Source organism: Trichosurus vulpecula, chromosome 3 (genome assembly GCF_011100635.1).
Source record: "Trichosurus vulpecula isolate mTriVul1 chromosome 3, mTriVul1.pri, whole genome shotgun sequence".
Lineage (NCBI taxonomy): Eukaryota > Metazoa > Chordata > Mammalia > Diprotodontia > Phalangeridae > Trichosurus > Trichosurus vulpecula.
The window spans coordinates 420939751-420957978 of record NC_050575.1 but is presented as its reverse complement, the minus strand read 5'-3'; the positions used below and the strand labels follow the sequence as shown (position 1 = coordinate 420957978).

Genomic DNA, 18228 nt, shown 5'->3' with positions numbered 1-18228 from the left:
GAACTTCTGGGCCTGTGTGTGTGAGCGCACACACACACACACACACACACACACACCCATGTCCCCATTATGCTCTGGGTCAATTACTTAGTTTTTTTTTTGCCCTGGGCATCAGCCACAGAGAAAAGTCTAGAGTCCTCATTTCATCTAAAAGCTGTCCTTTCTGATTAAGCTCTCCTGTGGGCCCTCTGGCCTGTCCCAGGAGCCTCAAGGCACGACTCCCCCAAAGCAGCCCCCCCAATTGGCAGCTGCCAGTCAGGGAGGGAGGATGGGTGAGTAAGGAGAGATTGGCAGTTCAGCAAAGACTGCTTCATGAGTCACCTGTGTCAGGGGCAACGCATTCGCACTTGTACGTGGTGATGAGGTCAGGATTGAAGTCCATGTTGATGGGGTAGTAAGTGAAGGCACTGACCATCTTCTTGATGGCATCATAGATGAAGATGAAGCTGATGAGGGTGGAGAAGCCTTCCTCAGTGAAGCGGGTGATGTACTTGATAATGAAGCTGGCATCCGTCGCCACCAGGATGAGGCATTGCAGGGCAGAGTGCAGGCCTATCCAGAGGCGGAACTCCATGTAGTCAATGCTGTTACTCCTGGGAAGGAGCAGAGATAAGAGGTCTCAGAGCCTGGAGCCAGCACGAAGTTGGCCAAAGGCCTGAATACTAAAAAGACTGTCTCAGTCCCTACCGACTGATCACTGCTTGCCTCATTATGGCACCAGCCAGACTGGGAGAGATTGGTGGAATGGTGAGGGGTTGTAAGGAAGGTACCTAGGCCTTGGTGCTTTGCCTGAGACTTTGAGAATTCTGCGGAGAGGAGAGTAGAGGGAGGGATATATAAGATGACCTAAAAATATGAGCTTCACCATTATTCCATTCTTCATAAGGGCAGCTAGGTGGTGCAGTGGATAGAACACTATACCCAGGTCAGGAAGACCTGAGTTCAAATCCTGACTCATCCATTTACTAACTGGGTGACCCTGGGCAATTCATTTAACCTCTGTTTGCCTCAGTTTCTTTTTCTGTAAAATGGGGATAAAAATAGCCCTTTCCTCCCAAAGTTGTTGTGAAGCTCAAATGCAATAATAATTAAAAAAACACTTAGCACAGTGCCTGGCACATAGTAAATGCAATATAAATGTTAGCTATCATTATAATTATTATAAACAAGTAGAGAGGGAAAAGGCTACCGAATCATAGGATTTTTGCACTGGAATGTTACCAAGTGTTTGATATTCGGGAAGCTCTAGTGACATGGGCTTATACATGTTGTTAACTTGGGGCCTGCTTTGGTTTTGATCTTTTCACAAGGATAGGGCCCATGATCTCATTGTTATAGGGACTCTTGGGTGAGGAAACTCTCTCCGCAGATACAGGTTGGCACCTCAGCAACTGAAATCTAACAGAATTGCCTTGAGGATCGAGAAATCACCTGATTGTCACAGAGTCACTCAGCTTAGATATGTCAGAGGCAGAACCTTAACCTGGATCTTTTGGGCTTCACAGTCAACTTTCTCTCTCTCATCTGTGCATTGTCTACATTTTCATAATATGGTACAGTCTGAGGGGTTGATAGGAAATTTAGTGCCTATTTAGTTAGACTTTTTGCCTCTTCTCAGGTATCCCTAGCCAATGGCCACCCAGCCACTGCTTGTATGCTGTGCTTTCACTGGGGGACCCAGCCCGTGGCACATGGCATGTGGCCCCTTTCTGCCTTTGGCCCCTGGCTTGTGGCCCCTTCCCACCCTCAGGCCCCTGGGGAGACTCCAAGGCCACCAGGACGGCTGTACCATGAAGGCTGTACCTACTTGCTGAAGTCAAACAGGAGTTTTTCAAAGATCAGAATGGGCCCCGTGCTGCTGAGAATGATGAGGGGTTGTCCGGCAAAGAAACAAAACAAGGAGCCGGCCATTGCAGTGCCCAGGAAGCTCTCCATCACACCCTGGGGCGGGCAGACAAGGGGGGTGGGGTCAGTGATATTGAATGAAAACAGGATTTCTGTTGGGTTTTTCTACTTTTTTTACATTTCCCCCAGTTCTAGCTCCCTATGTTCTAATATTTCCTCTTAATCCCTAATGCTTATTCTCTTTCCAGCCTTGTCTGCTGGTGACTCTTGGACCTTTAAATCAGGTTGTGTCTTCCTGGAGCTTCCCTCAGCCCCTGGGAACCTCAGCCCTCAACCCTCCCTGGAGCCACAGGCAACGTTATAAATCAAAGTTTGATTTATTGTTAGGTTCATCTAGACTTACGAGAGGGAAGAAATGTTAATTATGCAAATTAAACTTCAAAGTGAGTGTGTCTAGCTCACAATTTTTTTGGGGGGGTGGGGAAGAGATTGTTCTATTTCCCAGCATGCCTTGGCCTAAGGCTTTCTACACCTGGAACATCCCTCTGTAGGACCCATCTCTTCTCCATTGGGGCGTTCTTCCCAGGGCACCCATTTTGTGGAAGGACCCAGGCTGCCCTTTATTCCCTTCCTGGCCCTCTTCCTGGCTTCTGGAATTCAAACCATGCCCCTACACCAGCTACCTCCCCACTTCCCTTTTTAAATTTTCTTTTGTGTGTGTTTTTTCCCCCATTAAAATGTAAGCTCCCAGAAGGGAGGGGCTATCTTTCTGTGCCTGGCACATAGTAAGCGATAAAGGTTTGTTTCCTTCCTTCCCTATTTACTTTTCTCTCTTTTGATGTACCATGCTTGCCTCATCTAGCCTGGAAATCACACCCCCCCCCCCGCCCTCCTCCCTTGCCCCAAACAGCTCTGGCCTTCGGTTTATCAAGACACCTTCTACGCTGATCACCACACTGGGGAGCTGGCACCGGAGAGTGACAGCAGCTAAGACTCGGGAGCAAAGGCTCCAATAATTTTAGTCCTAGGGGTGTCTGACTGAGCCAAGCTCTTCTCCAGGAAGACCTGAATTACAGTCACAAAACTGTGTCCAAAATCCTGCTCTGTCCTAAGGACTCTAGATGAGCTTAGAACACAGCATTCCAACAGAGGTCTGGGCTGAGAATCAGCTGTGGTCTGTAATATTTGAACATCACTGGGAAAAGTGACCACGTTGTACCTCCGTATTTTTTTTAAAAGCTTATTCTGTGCATATGTAACATCTCTTTACATTATATTACTTAAGTTCACTCATTTGAACAAAGTCCTGTAATTGTGATTAAAAAGGGGAAATTCACAGTTACGATCTGGCTCTCTGCTAAAATATTGTCCGTATGGTTCAGAGCACATGGCTGAGGCTTCCACGGCCGCCTGGTGGCAGCGTCCTCTCCTTGGGCTCAGCTCTGTCCAGCGATGGAGCTGGGCTCCACCCACCTGCAGATACAAGAGGAGGACCACGACATCGTGGCTGCCTTTTGCTCGCGTCGCCTCTCTCAGGCATACCTGGTAATTGTCCGTGGCATCCCCCAGAAGCCCGCCAAAGGTGATGGCGTTGGTGATGCAGCCAAGGTAGATGAAGAGGATGGCGGAGATGGACTGGATGTGGAACCCTTCGTAGAAGTCGCTCGGGAACCAGGGCAGCTTCCTCTTAACATCCAGGCGCAGGCCCCCGAAAAACCTGTTCAGCAGGGAAAGGGAGACATCTCTGTGGCTGAGGATCCAGGCTATAAGGAGACTAGAAGCTCCTTGAGGGAAAGGGGGTATTGTTGGCTTTGTCTTTCACTCTGTGATGCCTGATCTTAATAAAGGACTTCACAAATCGGTTTGTATATGTGACAGCATAATTAAACCTTGTCCATTGAAGACGCTTAATACTTTTTTTTTTTGCAGGGGGGAAGGCAAGGCAATTGGAGTTAAGTGACTTGCCCAAGGTCACAAAGCTAGTAAATGTGTCAGGTGTCTGAGGTTGAATTTGAACTCAGGTCCTCCTGACTCCAGGACCGGTGCTCTACTCACCATGCCACCTAGCTGCCCCAATAAATACTTGTTGAATTGAATTGGTGGATTGGGGTCTAGGTTTCCCTCCATGGAGGGGAACATGCATTTATTAAGTACCTACTATGTACCAGGCACAGTGCTAAGAGCTCTACAAATACTATCTCAGTTGATCCGCACAGCAACCCTTGGGCGCTATTATCACCCACATTATCACCCACTGAGGCTGATAGCAGTTAAGTGACTTGCCCAGGTTACACATCTAATAAGAGTCTGAGGCCAGGCTGGAGCTCAGGTCTTCCTGACTCCAGGACCAGCACCCTCTCTACTGTTGCCACCAGGCGTCTCAATAATTCAGAAAATTGACTTAGAGAACTGAATACTATCCCCCCCCCCTCCCAGGCAGAATCAGAGCCCCGGAGGATGGGCAGAACTAGAGACAAAGGAAGGATGTATGGTGGGTGGGGGGAAAGGCGATCTGATCCAGGGCATTAGGCACTCTGGGTGAGTTTTTGCTGGGACTGCAATTTCGAAGTCAACATCATCCATACTAGAAAAGGCAGTATGTGAGGGGGCTAATCTCTCATTCCAAGGCACATGAAAATCTGAGGGATCCAAGGATTTAGAGTCCAGGACCCATCTTATTCCCACGGTCATGAGGGAAGTTTAGTTGAAGAAGGCTTATCATACTTAAGGAAATAGGAATGTCCAAAATTTGACAAATTCTGGGATGATTTAGTCATGGCCAGTGGTGAAGGTGATAGACTAGAAATCCATTGGGGTCTCCCTGTCCAGCACTGACTTTGGGGTTGTTCTGGAATGATCATCAGCATTACAAAAGGCTTTCTCAATTGACAAAAGAATCCCTTTGGGCTTCTTAAGGGAAGCAACTGGGTTTCTTGACTTCACAGAATTTCTTGGCTAGAAAGGACTTCCAAGACCATTTTGTTTTATTCATATTGTCTGGGAGAAGAATCCTCTTTGCCAAATTCTCTGCCAAATAGTCCTTCAGCTTCTGCCTGGAGACTAGTGATGGGGAGCTCACTATTTTAACAGGCACCCCATTCCCCTTTTGGACAGCTCTAATTGTTACAAAGTTTTTCCTTATATCAAGCCTCAATCTGTAGTTCTGAAATTTTTACTCAAAGCACTACGTTTTGCTCACTGGGGCCAAGCAGGACACGAGCAATTCCTCTTCCATATGAAAAGTCTTCAGTACATTTCAATATGGCAAACATTTGTGTCCTAAGTGTCTAGCAAAGTCCTGAACACTCTGATTCAGTGATTCCCAGTTAGTGCTTTGAAAGCATGAGCACGTTCACAGACCTAGAGAATGATAGTACTTAGTGTTGGGGGGATCTTTAAGCTCATCTAATTTTGTTGCTTCGTTTTATAGAGAAGGAAATTGAGACCCAGAAAGGTTCTAATAGTCCCATAGAGAGCAAATACCACAGGGAAGATTCGAACCCAGATTCTCTCACTACAAATCCAAAGTGTGGCTCCTCGTCCCAACAACTGTCCAGCAAAGCATCAATAGTGTAAGAGTAAGGTGGCCATAGCAAATGAATCCACCCTAGGATGGTTTTGGATGTTGGTAATGGGAACAGAGCTCACAGAGCACAAGGGTGTAATGAGGAAAGAGAATAGGGTAAGAAGAGCAGATACGCTGAAGGCACAGGTCTGGACTGTACCTCCCGGTCCAGACGAGCTCTTCTCCAATTTCGTGCACAGCTGGCATCTCGCCATCCTCACCACCACCGTCTGCCCCGCCGCCTCCTCCAGCCCCAGCCCCAGCTCCGCCTCCCACGGATCCATTCATCTGTCCCAGCTCGTTCAGAGAGAACACAGACTTTCTGCAAAGAGGAGGTGGGTGAGAAAGATGCCAAGGTTCTGTCTGTGCCTGGGTCACCCCACCCGGGATCCCCTCTCTGGCCCCAGAATCCTCTCCTACCTCTTGTCAGCAGAAGGCACTTTCTTTGGGGGCTCAATCCGGATATTTGGGTCCCACTCTCCAGGAGGGAGGACGATTACCTCGTCTAGGAATTCGTCAATGCCAGCAATCAGGTCATCTCGGTTTCGGGCTTTGTAGGCCACATCACTGAAAAGCTAAAGCCAAAAGTGGGAGGGGAAGAGACAAGCATGGCCAGATTTTGAGGCCTCCTGAGGACCAGGGTGGGGTCTGGCTAAAGGTCATAGAAGCACAACCCCTTGAGTTAGGTTCCCACCTTGGACTCTGCTCCTTGTGGGGCAGGGAGTGCTCCATTCTCAATGGCCAAAATCTATTTTCTTCTTAATTGTTATTAGGGAGGCAGCAGTTGTGAAAACAGTACTGGTTTTAGAATAAAAAAGATCACAGTGCCACTTCGGGCTCAGCTATCTGCGTGTCCACGAGCCAATCACTCAATCTTGTTGGGCCTTGGTTTCCCTATCTGTGAGATGAGGAGGTTGGTTTAAGAGGTCTAAAGTCCCTGAAGGCTCTACAAATCCAGTTTCTGGGCAGGACTCTAATACTACTATGTTATTAGCCAATGGCCCTTTGATCAGCATAGGCTCTAAACTATGCTCTGGAAGGAATAGTCATGCTTACCACCCCATGTTACAGATGGAGAAACAGAGGCACAGAAAATAGATGAGCAAAGTGACTCTTTGTATCCATGTTGGAGGCAGGATTTGATTCAACAAACATTATTATATGCCTACTATGTGCAAGGCACTGTACTAGGGATGCTAAGACAAATTGATAAACAGCTCCTCCTACTGGGAGGATCCAATATATAAACAGAGAAGAGAGCATTAAGTTATCAGAGGATGGAGAATGGCTTCTTGTAGGGAGGGACATCTGATCTGAGCCTTGAAGAAAGCCGTAGATTCTAATTAATTAACAAAAAAGCATTAATTAAGTGCCTATCACATACCAGGCACTGTTCTCAGAGTCATTCCAGGCATGTGGGGGCAGAAACGTGGAGTATGGGTGAGTGAATCAGGTTGGACCACAGATGGAGAACAAGGTAAAGCGAGTCTCCTTTCCAGACCTGGGAGTTTAGGACATGATTTAATCTCTCCTCCAACCTTGTCGCTCCCACTTGGGGTCTTCATTCTGCATGCTGGAGTTCCCTCCAACACTGCTCTGCCAGAGAGTCCACCGTCCACAGCAATGGTCAGTCCCTAGAGCTCACCATCGCCCAGAGCAGAGCCCCCACCCAGATTCTGAGCTCCTTCAGAGGCTTCCTTCTCTGGTCAAAGGGCTCAGCCTCTCCCTCATCATAACCTCTACCCCACCCCCGCCCCATTCTCTCAGTTTATTGCTTCCACTCTGGTCTCACTTTGCTCTCTTCACAGTCTTGAATTCAAACATTTATTCATCCAACAAACATGTATTAAGCACCTATTGTATACAAGGCACTGTATCAAAGATGAAACAAACAAACAAGGAATCCCTTTCCTCCTGTTGTGGTAGTAGTACAAACCACAGAACTTCAGAGTTGGAAAGAACATTAGTGGTCATCTAATGCTATCTATACCTGAAGGGAATCCCCAAACATGACGTGCCAGGGGACATCTGGCCAAGAGAGCTGCCCCACTGCCTCCCACCCCTGTTCAAGCAAAACCCTAAAGTTTGCACTGGACAAATGACGATCAATAAGTCCCACGAGAAAGAATAGGGAAAGCCTTCTTCCACCCCAGATTTGCCCTAAAGACACCCAGCAACTTCTAGGCCAGAAGATGATGCTCTGGGAAGGAGGATTCTTTGGGCTTACACAGTTGTGTCTCAGGGCGTCTGGTACAGGTGGGACAGCAGAGGTACCTTCTTCTCACTGGAGTTTTTGTGCACGGGTTCCCCATTTACCCCATATATAGGGTCTGGGGTACATGGAGAAACTGGGTGCAGGGAGGACCTGACAAGGCCCTTTGAAGTATTACAACAGTTTAGAAAAACTTCCTCACTCTCCATGTTCTTTTCCAGGATTTCAAATGCTTCACTGAGAAAAATCTGTCATCTTTCTCTCTTCACATCCCTCATCATCCAACCCTCACATGCCATCACCCCATCAGTTTCTGATCCTATTAGTTACCTCCATCTCCACATCATCTATGATGGGCACCCATCCTTTTCTCTAGACCCTCCTTAGTTCAGGTCCTCATCACCTTGTGCCTGGACCCCACCCAGATCTCATCTCCAACTTCTAGAAGGCTCTCCCTCTTCATCTTTGCCTCCTCGTTTCCCTGGATCTTTCCTTCAAGATTTAACTCAAAACCCCCTGCTGCCTTTCCCATTCTCCTAGCTGCTAGTTCCCTATCCTTTAAGGTTACTTAGGTGGTGCCATAGTGCACAGAGTGCTGGGCCTGGAGTCAGGAAGACGCCTTTCCCTGAGTTCAAATCCAGCCTTAGACACTTACTAGCTGTGTGACCCTGGGAAAGTCACTTAACCCTGTTTGTTTCAGTTTTCTCATCTGTAAAATGGGCTGGAGAAGAACATGGCAAACCAGTCCAATTTCTCTGCCAAGAAAACCCCAAATGGAGAGTTGGACATGACTGAAAAACAATTGAACGTAACAAGGCTACCTGCCATCTCTCTCTATGTCGTATGCATTTAGTTATTTACATGTCGCCTCCTCTATTAGAATGTGAACTCTCTGAGGTCATGGGCTGCTTTTGCCTTTCTTTGTATCTCCAGACTTAACACAAGAACACTTCACAGAGGTTTGTTGATCGACTAATTCAATCTATTCTTCACAAGGCTGCCAAAATCATCTTCCTAAGTCACAGGCCTGATCACATCTCTCCTCTCCTCAAAAAGCTTCGTTGGTTCCCTGTGCCTACAGGATTAAACAGGATTATTAGTTTGGAGTTTGTGCCTTCCCTGTTTCAGACAAGCAGGACCTCTTTCTATGCCCTGCTTTTGCTTGCCTCTTTCCCTTCTCGCCTCTGCCTGTGGATATTCTTCTCTTCTTCCAAGGAGCAGCCTCTTCTACAAAGCCTGCCCTGATCTCCAGGGGAAGCTCCATGGATTGCTCCCTCAGTGTCTTGCTGGGATGTTTCCTCTCCATCCATCAGTTTCTATTCCTATTTTATCTTTTTTAATACATGAGACTATTATTTGAGATTTTGCTTATTTGCAGAGAGGCCCTCTCTTCCTTCCCTTCCATATTTACTTTAAGCAACTTGATGGCAGGCTTGGTTTTTAGTCCTTGGATCCCCAGCACTGAGTGCCAGGCTCTGCATAGCTCTGAGCTCCCGGTAGGCTTGCATCATAGCTCTGAGCTCCCTGTAGGCTTGCATAACTCTGAGCTCCCTATAGGCTTGTGTATCTTTGAGCTCCCGGTAGGTTTGTTGAGAGGGGCTTAGACTTACTTTCACTGAATTAGATGACCAGTGTAGGGCACCAAGGCTGTGAACTTTTTCTCCTCAGCCTTCCCAACCCTTCAAGTCACTGAAATCTCTGAGGAAAGCCTTGGCAGATTATCATTAGAGATACGTAGGTATTTGAAACTTATTCATAGCTTTCAGACCTTTGGCCTCTGAGGCTTCCAGCCTCCCCTCTTCCCCCTGTTTAGTTACTAGTTCTGGCCCCATCCTCCACAGGCCCGGCTCTCTCTGATGCTCCTGCATTCAGCTCTGGCTCAGGGGCCCCTGTCCCCAGCTCTCCTTCCAGCATGGACAGTTATCTGGTGTGACATAGGAGCACTCAATGGGGCCAGGCTACTTACGTCATCGACCATGAGGGTCGCAATGGCCCGGCCAATTTCGGTGTAGGACTTGGCTTTCCCGTGAGGGCCTAGTAGGATGAACAGGAATCTGGGGAGAAGATGCAGAGAGAGGATGATCGCTCACATGACAACACTTTTCCATGGCCAAAACACTTTCTCAACAACAAGCTGGTGAGGTAGATGATACCTGACTTTTTATTCCCATTTTGCAGGTGAGGAAGAAGAAGAAGGAGAGAGTGGAGAAGTCTGGACACGGAGCAATGCCTTTTCTTAAAGTCTTATTATGCTTCAGCTGACTCTTTCTGTCCTTTAAAATCTATGTGTGTTTGGGACTAGAGTCTGAACTTCTGATTACAACGGTATGGGGAACTCCCAGCTGAGTAAACTCTCTCCACTAATGCAGGTTGGCACCTTCTCTGCAACTTAGAGAGGTGCTTGCAGCCCTTCAAGTTAAGTGACCTGCCCAAGACCTCACAGCCACTCTGTGTTCAAGGCAGGACTTGCACGCAGTTCTAAGGTCAGCTCTTTCTCTCCACTACACTATGTATGTATGTATGCCACCTGTGTGTTCAGAGAAAGATTCTTTTCTTATCTTTAGTGTCACCTAAGTGACACTTGACTCCAGTCTCAAATCTGAGCTCTTTTTTCTTCAATTCTTTTCTCTTTCCTGGACTTTCCAATGTCCTGGCTGACAGACCAGCTTCCTTCAGGCTCTTCCAGTTTTCCTTCTTTTTTTAAAATTTATTTTTAGTTTACAACACTCAGTTCCACAAGTTTTTCAGTTCCAAATTTTCTCTCTCTCCCTCTCCTCCCCCACCCCCCCAAGATGGCATGGAATCTGGTATAGGTTCTAACATATACCTTCCTACTGAACTTATTTACATAATAGTCCAGTTGTAAAGAAGAATTATAACCAATGGAATGAGTGATGAGAAAGGAGAAACAAAACCAAAAAAGAAGAAAAAAAAGAAAGAGAGCAAAAAATTTGCCTCAATCTGAATTCGGACTCCGTAATCCTTCCTCTGGATGTGCATAGCTTTTTCTATCATGAGTCTTTTGGAGCTGTCTTTGAACCCTGCATTGCTGAGAGGAGCCAAGTCTATTAAAGTTAGCCCTTATAGATAGTGTGTCTGTAATCGGGTATAATGATCTCCTGGTTCTGCTCTCCTCACTCAGCATCAGTTCATATAAGTCTCTCCAGTTTGTAATGAAGTCTGTCTGCTCCTCATTTCTTACAGCACAATAATATTCCACTACATTCATATACCACAATTTGTTTAGCCATTCCCCAATTGATGGGCATTCCTTTGATTTCCAATTCTTTGCCACCACAAAAAGAGCTGCTATGAATATTTTTGTACATACAGGTCCTTTTCCCACTTGTGTGATCTCTTTGGGATACAGCCTTAGGAGTGGTATTTCTGTGTCAAAGGGCGTGCACATTTTTATAGCCCTTTGGGAATAGTTCCAAATTGCTCTCCAGAATGGCCGGATCAGTTCACAACTCCACCAGCAATGTAACAATGTTCCAATTTTCCCATATCCTCTCCAGCATTTATCATTTTCTTGTTTTGTCATGTTAGCCAATCTGACAGGAGAGATGTGGTACCTAAGAATTGTTCTGATTTGCATTTCTCTAATCAGTAGTGATTTTGAGCATTTTTTCATATGCCTATAGATATCTTTAATTTCTTCCTCTGAAAACTGCCTGTTCATATCCTTTGACCATTTCTCAATTGGGGAATGACTTGTATTCCTATAAATTTGGCTCAGTTCCCTGCATATTTTAGAGATGAGGCCTTTATCAGAGACACTGGTTGTAAAGATTCTTTCGCAATTTTCTGCTTCCCTCCTAATCTTTGTTGCATTGGCTTTGTTTGTACAAAAACTTTTCAATTTAACATAATCAGAATTATCCATTTTGCACTTTGTAATGCTCTCTTTCTCTAGTTGGGTCATGAATTCTTTCCTTTCCCATAAATCTGACAGATAAACTATTCCTTTCTCACCCAAATTGCTTAAAGTATCAGCCTTTATTCCTAAACCATGAACCTATTTTGACTTTATTTTGGCACACAGGGTAAGATGTTGGTCTCTGCCCAGTTTCTGCCATACCATTTTCTAATTTTCCCAGCAGTTTTTGTGAAACAGTGAATTCTTAGCCCAGAAGCTGGATTTTTTTGGGTTTATCAAAGAGTAGATTGCTATAGTGTTTGACTACTGCACCTTGTGTACCTAACCTATTCCACTGATCCACCACTCTGTTTCTTAGCCAGTACCAAGTAGTTCTGATGACTGCTGCTTTATTATACAGTTCAATATGTGCTATGGTTAGGCCACCTTCCCTAGCATTTTTTTTGCTTTTTTTGCCAGGGCAATTGGGGTTAAGTGACTTGCCCAAGGTCACACAGCTAGTACACGTGTCAAGTGTCTGAGGCTGGATTTGAACTCAGGTCCTCCTGACTTCAGGGCTGGTGCTCTACTCACCGTGCCACCTAGCTGCCCCTACCTAGCATTTCTTTTTGTTAATTCTCTTGATATTCTGGACCTTTTATTCTTCCAGATGAATTTGGTTATTATTTTATCCAGCTCTGTAAAATAATTTTTTGGTAGTTTGATTGGTATGGTGCTGAATAAGTAAATTAATTTAGGTAAAATTGTCGTTTTTATTATATTAGCTCAGCCTAACCATGAGGAACTGATGTTTTCCCATTTATTCAGATCTGACTTTATTTGTGTGAAAAGTGTTTTGTAATTGTGTTCATAGAGGTCCTGGGTTCCAGTTTTCCTTCTGCACCTATTCAGAGATCCTGAGAAAACAGTGGTCCCCTGAACTTCCCAAGCCCAAAGGCATCTGAGCCTCCCTTCTCAGTCATAGCTGGTGTTCCTTTATTCATCCTCCTTTGAGAATGGATCGTAAAATCTAGATCTGGGAGGGACCTTGGAGTCTGTTCTGTCCAGCCCTCTCATTTTACTGAGAACAAGGGATATTAGAGAGCTTCCTATGGTGCCCCAGAATTGTCTGTTGACCACTTGACTGACTGGCCACCCCAGCACTCCAACGTGGCTTACACTACCACTCACCTGGTAGGAACAGGCACCTCTGTCACACCTCCCAGCATGGTAGACTGGATGAGACGGACAAAAGCAACAAAAGGTTGGTCCAAGAAGTCGACCTCTCCCACCAACACATTGGAAGCTTCTGAGTCCTTGGGAATCTTCTTCATGAATTTGTTTTTCAGCTGTTTTGGGGGAGATAAGACAAGAAACGCAACAACATCTCATTCACAATCCATGATGCTTGCCTTAGATCTCATCATCACTGCAGGGGTATTGAGCCACTGCCGGGCTCCTAAATCCTGTAATCTAACTCCCTGGCCACAGTCTCCTGTCCTCCCCCTCTCCTTATTCCTTCCCTTCTATTGTCCTTGCTCGGGCCTTCACTGTGACTTCTGGCTGTTCCACTATCTTGACTTTCCTGTCCATGAGTCCTATTCTGGCTCTACCTGTCATCCTATTCATAACTGCTAGGTTCTCTGTTCTTGTTCCCAGGTGGCTGAAGGCTCCCTGTGTGAAACCCTCCCTCATCCCCCTTGGTGTAATCTCCCTCCTCAAATTTCGAGCATTACTTCTCTGGATAATGTTGTAACTCCCAAGTAGCTGGAAAGTAGCATTCACTATGAGCCAGCCACTGGTGAAGTGCTGGGGATACAAATGAAAGAAAACCAGATGGTCCCTGCTCTCTGGGGGCTTCCTTTCTAACAATGGGAGAAGATACACAAAGTAGAGTAGAATACAAGCCCCAGGAAGGGCAGGATCTGTTTTGTTTGTGATCTTTGTAGCTCTAGCACTAAGCAGGATCCTTAATGAATTAACATGAATCTCCCTGAATCTCTACTACTCCATGCTGTTTTCCCTTAGGCAGATGTGGGGGAGGGAGGAGTGGGGATGGGAGGAATGGCCCAGGAGTTTGATATGGAACAACGTGACCTTGGTTCACAGATTGGGTTCTGCTCAACTTGGGCCCTTTGGCCAACTCATGGTTTTACTGAAACAGTTGATGGGCCAGCTGCCTGGTTGGCATCAGAATCCACACGTCAACATGACGAAGGGACCTTCAGGGGAAGCAACTTGGAGGAAATCAGGACCAATGCCAGGGCAGTCTCAGTGCTGACATAGCTCAGTATAAACAGGAGCAGGCATCAACAGGCATCCCTAGACAGTCAGTGTCCCTGAAAGTCTCTTTGTGATGAGTGTAGCCAGTCACCTAAGAAACAACCTCCCTTGGGGCTCAGTACTTCAGGTGTCACCCTTCCTATGGTGACCTAGGACAGCAGCCTCCTGGCTGTTGCTTGCACAAGACCCGCCATCTCCTGACTCTGGGTATTTTCACTGGTCCCTTTCCTAGAATCCTCTCCCTCCCCATCTTTGCCTCCTAGCTTCTTTCAAGTCCCTGCTAAAATCCCACCTTCTGAAAGAAGCCTCTTTCTATGCCCCTAATGCCAGTGCCTGACTGATTGCCTCCAACTTGTCCTGGATCTGGTTTGTACACAAGTGTTTTCATGTTGTCTGCCCCACTAGACTATAAGCTCCTTGAGGGCAGGGACTATCTTTTACCTTTGTTTGTATCCCCAGCATTTAACACAGTGCCAGGCACATAGTAGGCACTTAATAAATGTTTATGGATAGACTGACAATTCCTCAGGGTCTAACCTGGTAAGGGATGGGCAAAAGTCGATGGTAGGGGAAGACTGGAGAAGGAGAAAGGTCACAGCCGTTGGTGCCTGAGAATGAAAAGGGGCACAGGACTGGAGATACAGGATCATGGGTTTGGAGCTGGAAGGGACCACACCCTCATTTGCCAGATGAGGCAGTTGAGGCCCAGAGGGACCAAAAGGCAGCAAGCTGGTACAGGGGATAGAGTGCTGGACCTGGAGTATAGAAGACCTGAGTTCAAATCCAGCCTCAGACTCAATAAGCCAAGTGACCCTGGGCAAGTCACTTACACTTGTCTGCCTGTTTCCTCATCTCTACAATGGGACCTACCTTCAAGGGTTGTTGTAAGGATCAAACGAGGTAACATAAACAACTTTGTAAACCTCACAGTACTACGTTGATGCTAGCTAGTAGAACCAGGATTTGAATACAAGTCTTCCTAACTCAGATCCATTCTCTATGCACCACACTGGATCTCAATGCTTATGCTTTCCTATGAACTTCCCAAGACCTTCCATGGGATTTCAGTGAACAAGGAATGATGAAGATGAGCCTAATTTACATTTCTATATGCTCTTGGTATAAAGAACTTTCTTTACAACACCTTCAAGAAGACAGCATTGGTCAGAATTATTAACCCCATTGACAAAACTGAGGTTTGCAAGGTGATGCATTTTGCCCAAAGGAGCCCAGCTAGCAAGTGTCAAAACTGGGAAAACGAGATGGAAAAACCCAAACTAAACAGCTTGGAGGCTGCACACACTCCCTCCCTCAACCCTGGAGGCTCTGAAGGCGCCAGGTAGAAGGAGCATCACTTCATCACCATATTCCCTTGGAGTGTCCCCACTATCTAGTCTCTGAGGAAGCTGTAGTGGGAAGAACATTGGATTGTGTGTCTGGAGACCTGGGTTCAGATCCAAATTATGCCTCTTACTGGCTGTCTCAGGCAATCATTTCACCTTGGGTTATTGTGGCAAGTAGAGCCGAGAGACCTGGCTGTTGGTATCCTGGCTTGCCCTCTTCATTCTGCCACCTAGGGTTCATCATTTCCCCCTGTGGGCTTCAGTCTGTTTCTTTTTAAAATGAGAGGGGTTGGATCAGATGGACTAAGATCTCCTTCAGCTCGGAATCTTATGAATGTGTCTGCCTTTGTTTTCTCATTTGCAAAATGGGACTATTAATCATTGCCCCACCTTGTTGGCAAAACTATGATGAGAATTTAGTGAAGTGGGGTTGCACAGGACAATGTAGAGCCAACAACACCACTGGGCAACTCAAGGGACTGCTGGGCAGCGGAGAACTGGAAATCTGGGTCTCCACCTGATCAGTGTGACACAAGGGAGTTAGCAGAGAGACAGAGGTATTCAAGGGTTGTGATGGTCTTAGGGAGAAAGTGTTAGTCGGTTGCTTCCTGGAGTGCTTATGAAAGACCGTTCAGAGAGTCTTGACCTATGACTTCATTGGGGGGGTACAGTAGGAGAGTGGGAGAGTCTCCTTACTCTGGTGAAAACTGGCAAACCACCTGTTTTTTTGATAATTGTCTGTTAAATGATTTGCTTAGGGTTCCAGATAGCTAGCCACTGACTTCACTTCTGTCTGCCTCAGTTTCCTTATCTGTAAAAGGAAGGGGTTAGACTAGGTGGCCTCCAAAGCCCTTCCAGGTCTAAGTCAGTGGTTCTGAAGCAGTTTCTCCTAAGAACCCCACTAGAGAACACTTCTTTAGCTCAGCTCATTGTACGTACTTGCAAGTTGATAATTGCATTTCGAAGAATCACGGTATTAAGAGTCAGAAGGTGTCTAGTCCAACCGGTACCGAAAGGAATCCTCACCATAACACATCAGTCAAGCAGCCCTCCAGCCTCTGCTCAGAGACCCCCAAGGAGGGTTCAGCCCTACTGTCTCTGGAGGTGGCTTGCTTCATTTTTGCAGAGCTCTACTTGCTGGATTTTTCCTAATGTTAACTATAAATCTATGTCTCTAAAAGCTGTCACTTAGACATATCCACCAATTCGGGCTTTTCTTTGATTCACACCGGCACCCCACTTCCTCCTCTAATCAATGCTTTGTTGTTGCCAGTTCCTCTTATGGCCACCAGGGGGTGCTGATAAACCTAACTCAAGCATCACCTCGGGCATCCTAGCAGGCTAGCCTTGGTACTCGGCCTCCAAGGACAGACACCATCTTTGCATCTCTAGCTCTGCTCACTCCTCTCCTCTTCTGCTCACGGACTTGAGTGCCTTCCACCGCTTGCAGGCTGGGTTTCCCATGTTCTTTCCATACTTTGTTGTCTCCCCATCTGCAGACACGGCCGTAGCTCCTAGTCAGGGGCTCTGGCGCCTTGGGAATGAAGCCTATCTTCCCGTTCCTTCCACTTCCTCCCAACAGGGCACACAAGGGGGGCTTTCTGGTCATGTGGCTTGAAGGGGCAGCCATTCCTCAGAACACGGAATTTCAAATCTGGCCACTGCTGAAAGGACTCTATGGGCCCCACTCCACTTCATCCTCCCTCTAAAGGGGCATCCTATCAGCATCTCAGAGGGATCTGAACTGATACTTGTTTACTGGACTGGGCTAGAAAGGACTGAGACCTGGCTGGGATTCTGGTAATCAGGGAGCCTACCCTCCTTATTTTATAGAGAAGGAAATTTGATCAAGGTCCCACAGGTAGCAAGGAGCCGAGCTGGGACGTGATCTCAGGTCTCCTTCCAAAGCCATTGCAGCCCCAGTCAGTCACCCCCTTCCCCAACCCTGGAGAGCTCCTTTTCCTATGCTCTATTTGTAATTAAATTCCCAGGCTCAATCTGACTTTCTGAAACCTTCTCTGATTATTCTTCCCCTCCCCTTTTTGTGCTAAATGCTCAAATACTCCAATGGAATTATGATTCACTGTTTCAGATGTTCCCTCTAGTGATGCGCATTTCACCCAATCCCTGTTGGTCTTCAAGACTCTCTCATGTTCTCCCTTAAGGTCACTTAAGGGGGCCCATCCAATGTGCTGGAGGCCTTCTGCACCACCTGGTTTCATAAACATAACTCCGGGTCTCATGAGCGGTCTACAGGTTATTCCTTGTTCTTGCTGTGTGCCCAGGCCCTCTTCTTTGGCAATCATTTCCCTTCTCTCCATCGTTAGGTAATTTAAACATAATAACTTAAACATTCTCACTGTCAGAGAAGCGCTGAATTGTTCAGGGAGGGTCATGTTTTTTCCAGGGTGAGGACCTCATCTTACACAACTTTGCATCCACCACAATGATTAATATAGTGCCTTGCACAAAGTAGGCATTGCAGGAAGATTTGTTGATTCCTGGAGCATAATAAGCACTTAATAAATGTCTGCCGATTGACTGACTGACTGATGGATCAATTTTTGAAAGAGGGAAATGGAAACAAGTAGACAAAGGCAGGTTTGTGGATGGGGGGCGCTCAGGCTCAGACTCATTCAGCTTCTCAGGGCATGTGGCAGGGGTAATGGAGAAAAATGGTATCCTTGCAGGCCCCTTTGTTTGCAGTCTTAAAGTTCTCCATGCCCCCCACCCCACCCCAAATTCAGTCACCGAGTCCTGTGCATTCTGTCTTTACAGCATCTCTCACGTCCAAGCCCTCCTCTCACACTCACATGGCCAGTGCCTCAGCTCGGGCCCCTCCAACTCTCACCTGGACAGTTGCAATCACTTTTCAATGGATTGATGCCCCAGCTTCTAGACTCTCCCCTGTCCACTCCATCCCCCACCCAGCTACCAAGACCATATTCCAAAGGCATCAACTGACCGTGTCACTACCCTGCTGAGGCTCCCATTTGCTTCTCTTCAACACATTAATTCAACAAGCATTTATTAAGCACCTACAGTGTGTTAGGTAATTACAAACTCATTTAACATTTAAAATCCTTTGTAATCTGACTTCAGCCCATCATTCTGATCCATT

At 46.5% G+C, this 18228-nt stretch overlaps 1 protein-coding gene across 1 annotated transcript in view; it reads right to left on the bottom strand.

Moving 5' to 3' along the window:
• Nucleotides 1-18228, bottom strand: part of SLC4A5 (solute carrier family 4 member 5) — a 101196-nt gene that overhangs the window by 28822 nt on the left and 54146 nt on the right. Inside the window, exons 7-13 of the mRNA XM_036749467.1 lie at nt 12673-12830; nt 9589-9676; nt 5831-5985; nt 5571-5732; nt 3388-3562; nt 1808-1941; nt 322-593 (exon numbers count right to left, since the gene is read on the bottom strand). Of these exons, the coding sequence (XP_036605362.1) occupies nt 322-593; nt 1808-1941; nt 3388-3562; nt 5571-5732; nt 5831-5985; nt 9589-9676; nt 12673-12830 (1144 nt within the window). The remainder of the gene's footprint in view (nt 1-321; nt 594-1807; nt 1942-3387; nt 3563-5570; nt 5733-5830; nt 5986-9588; nt 9677-12672; nt 12831-18228) is intronic.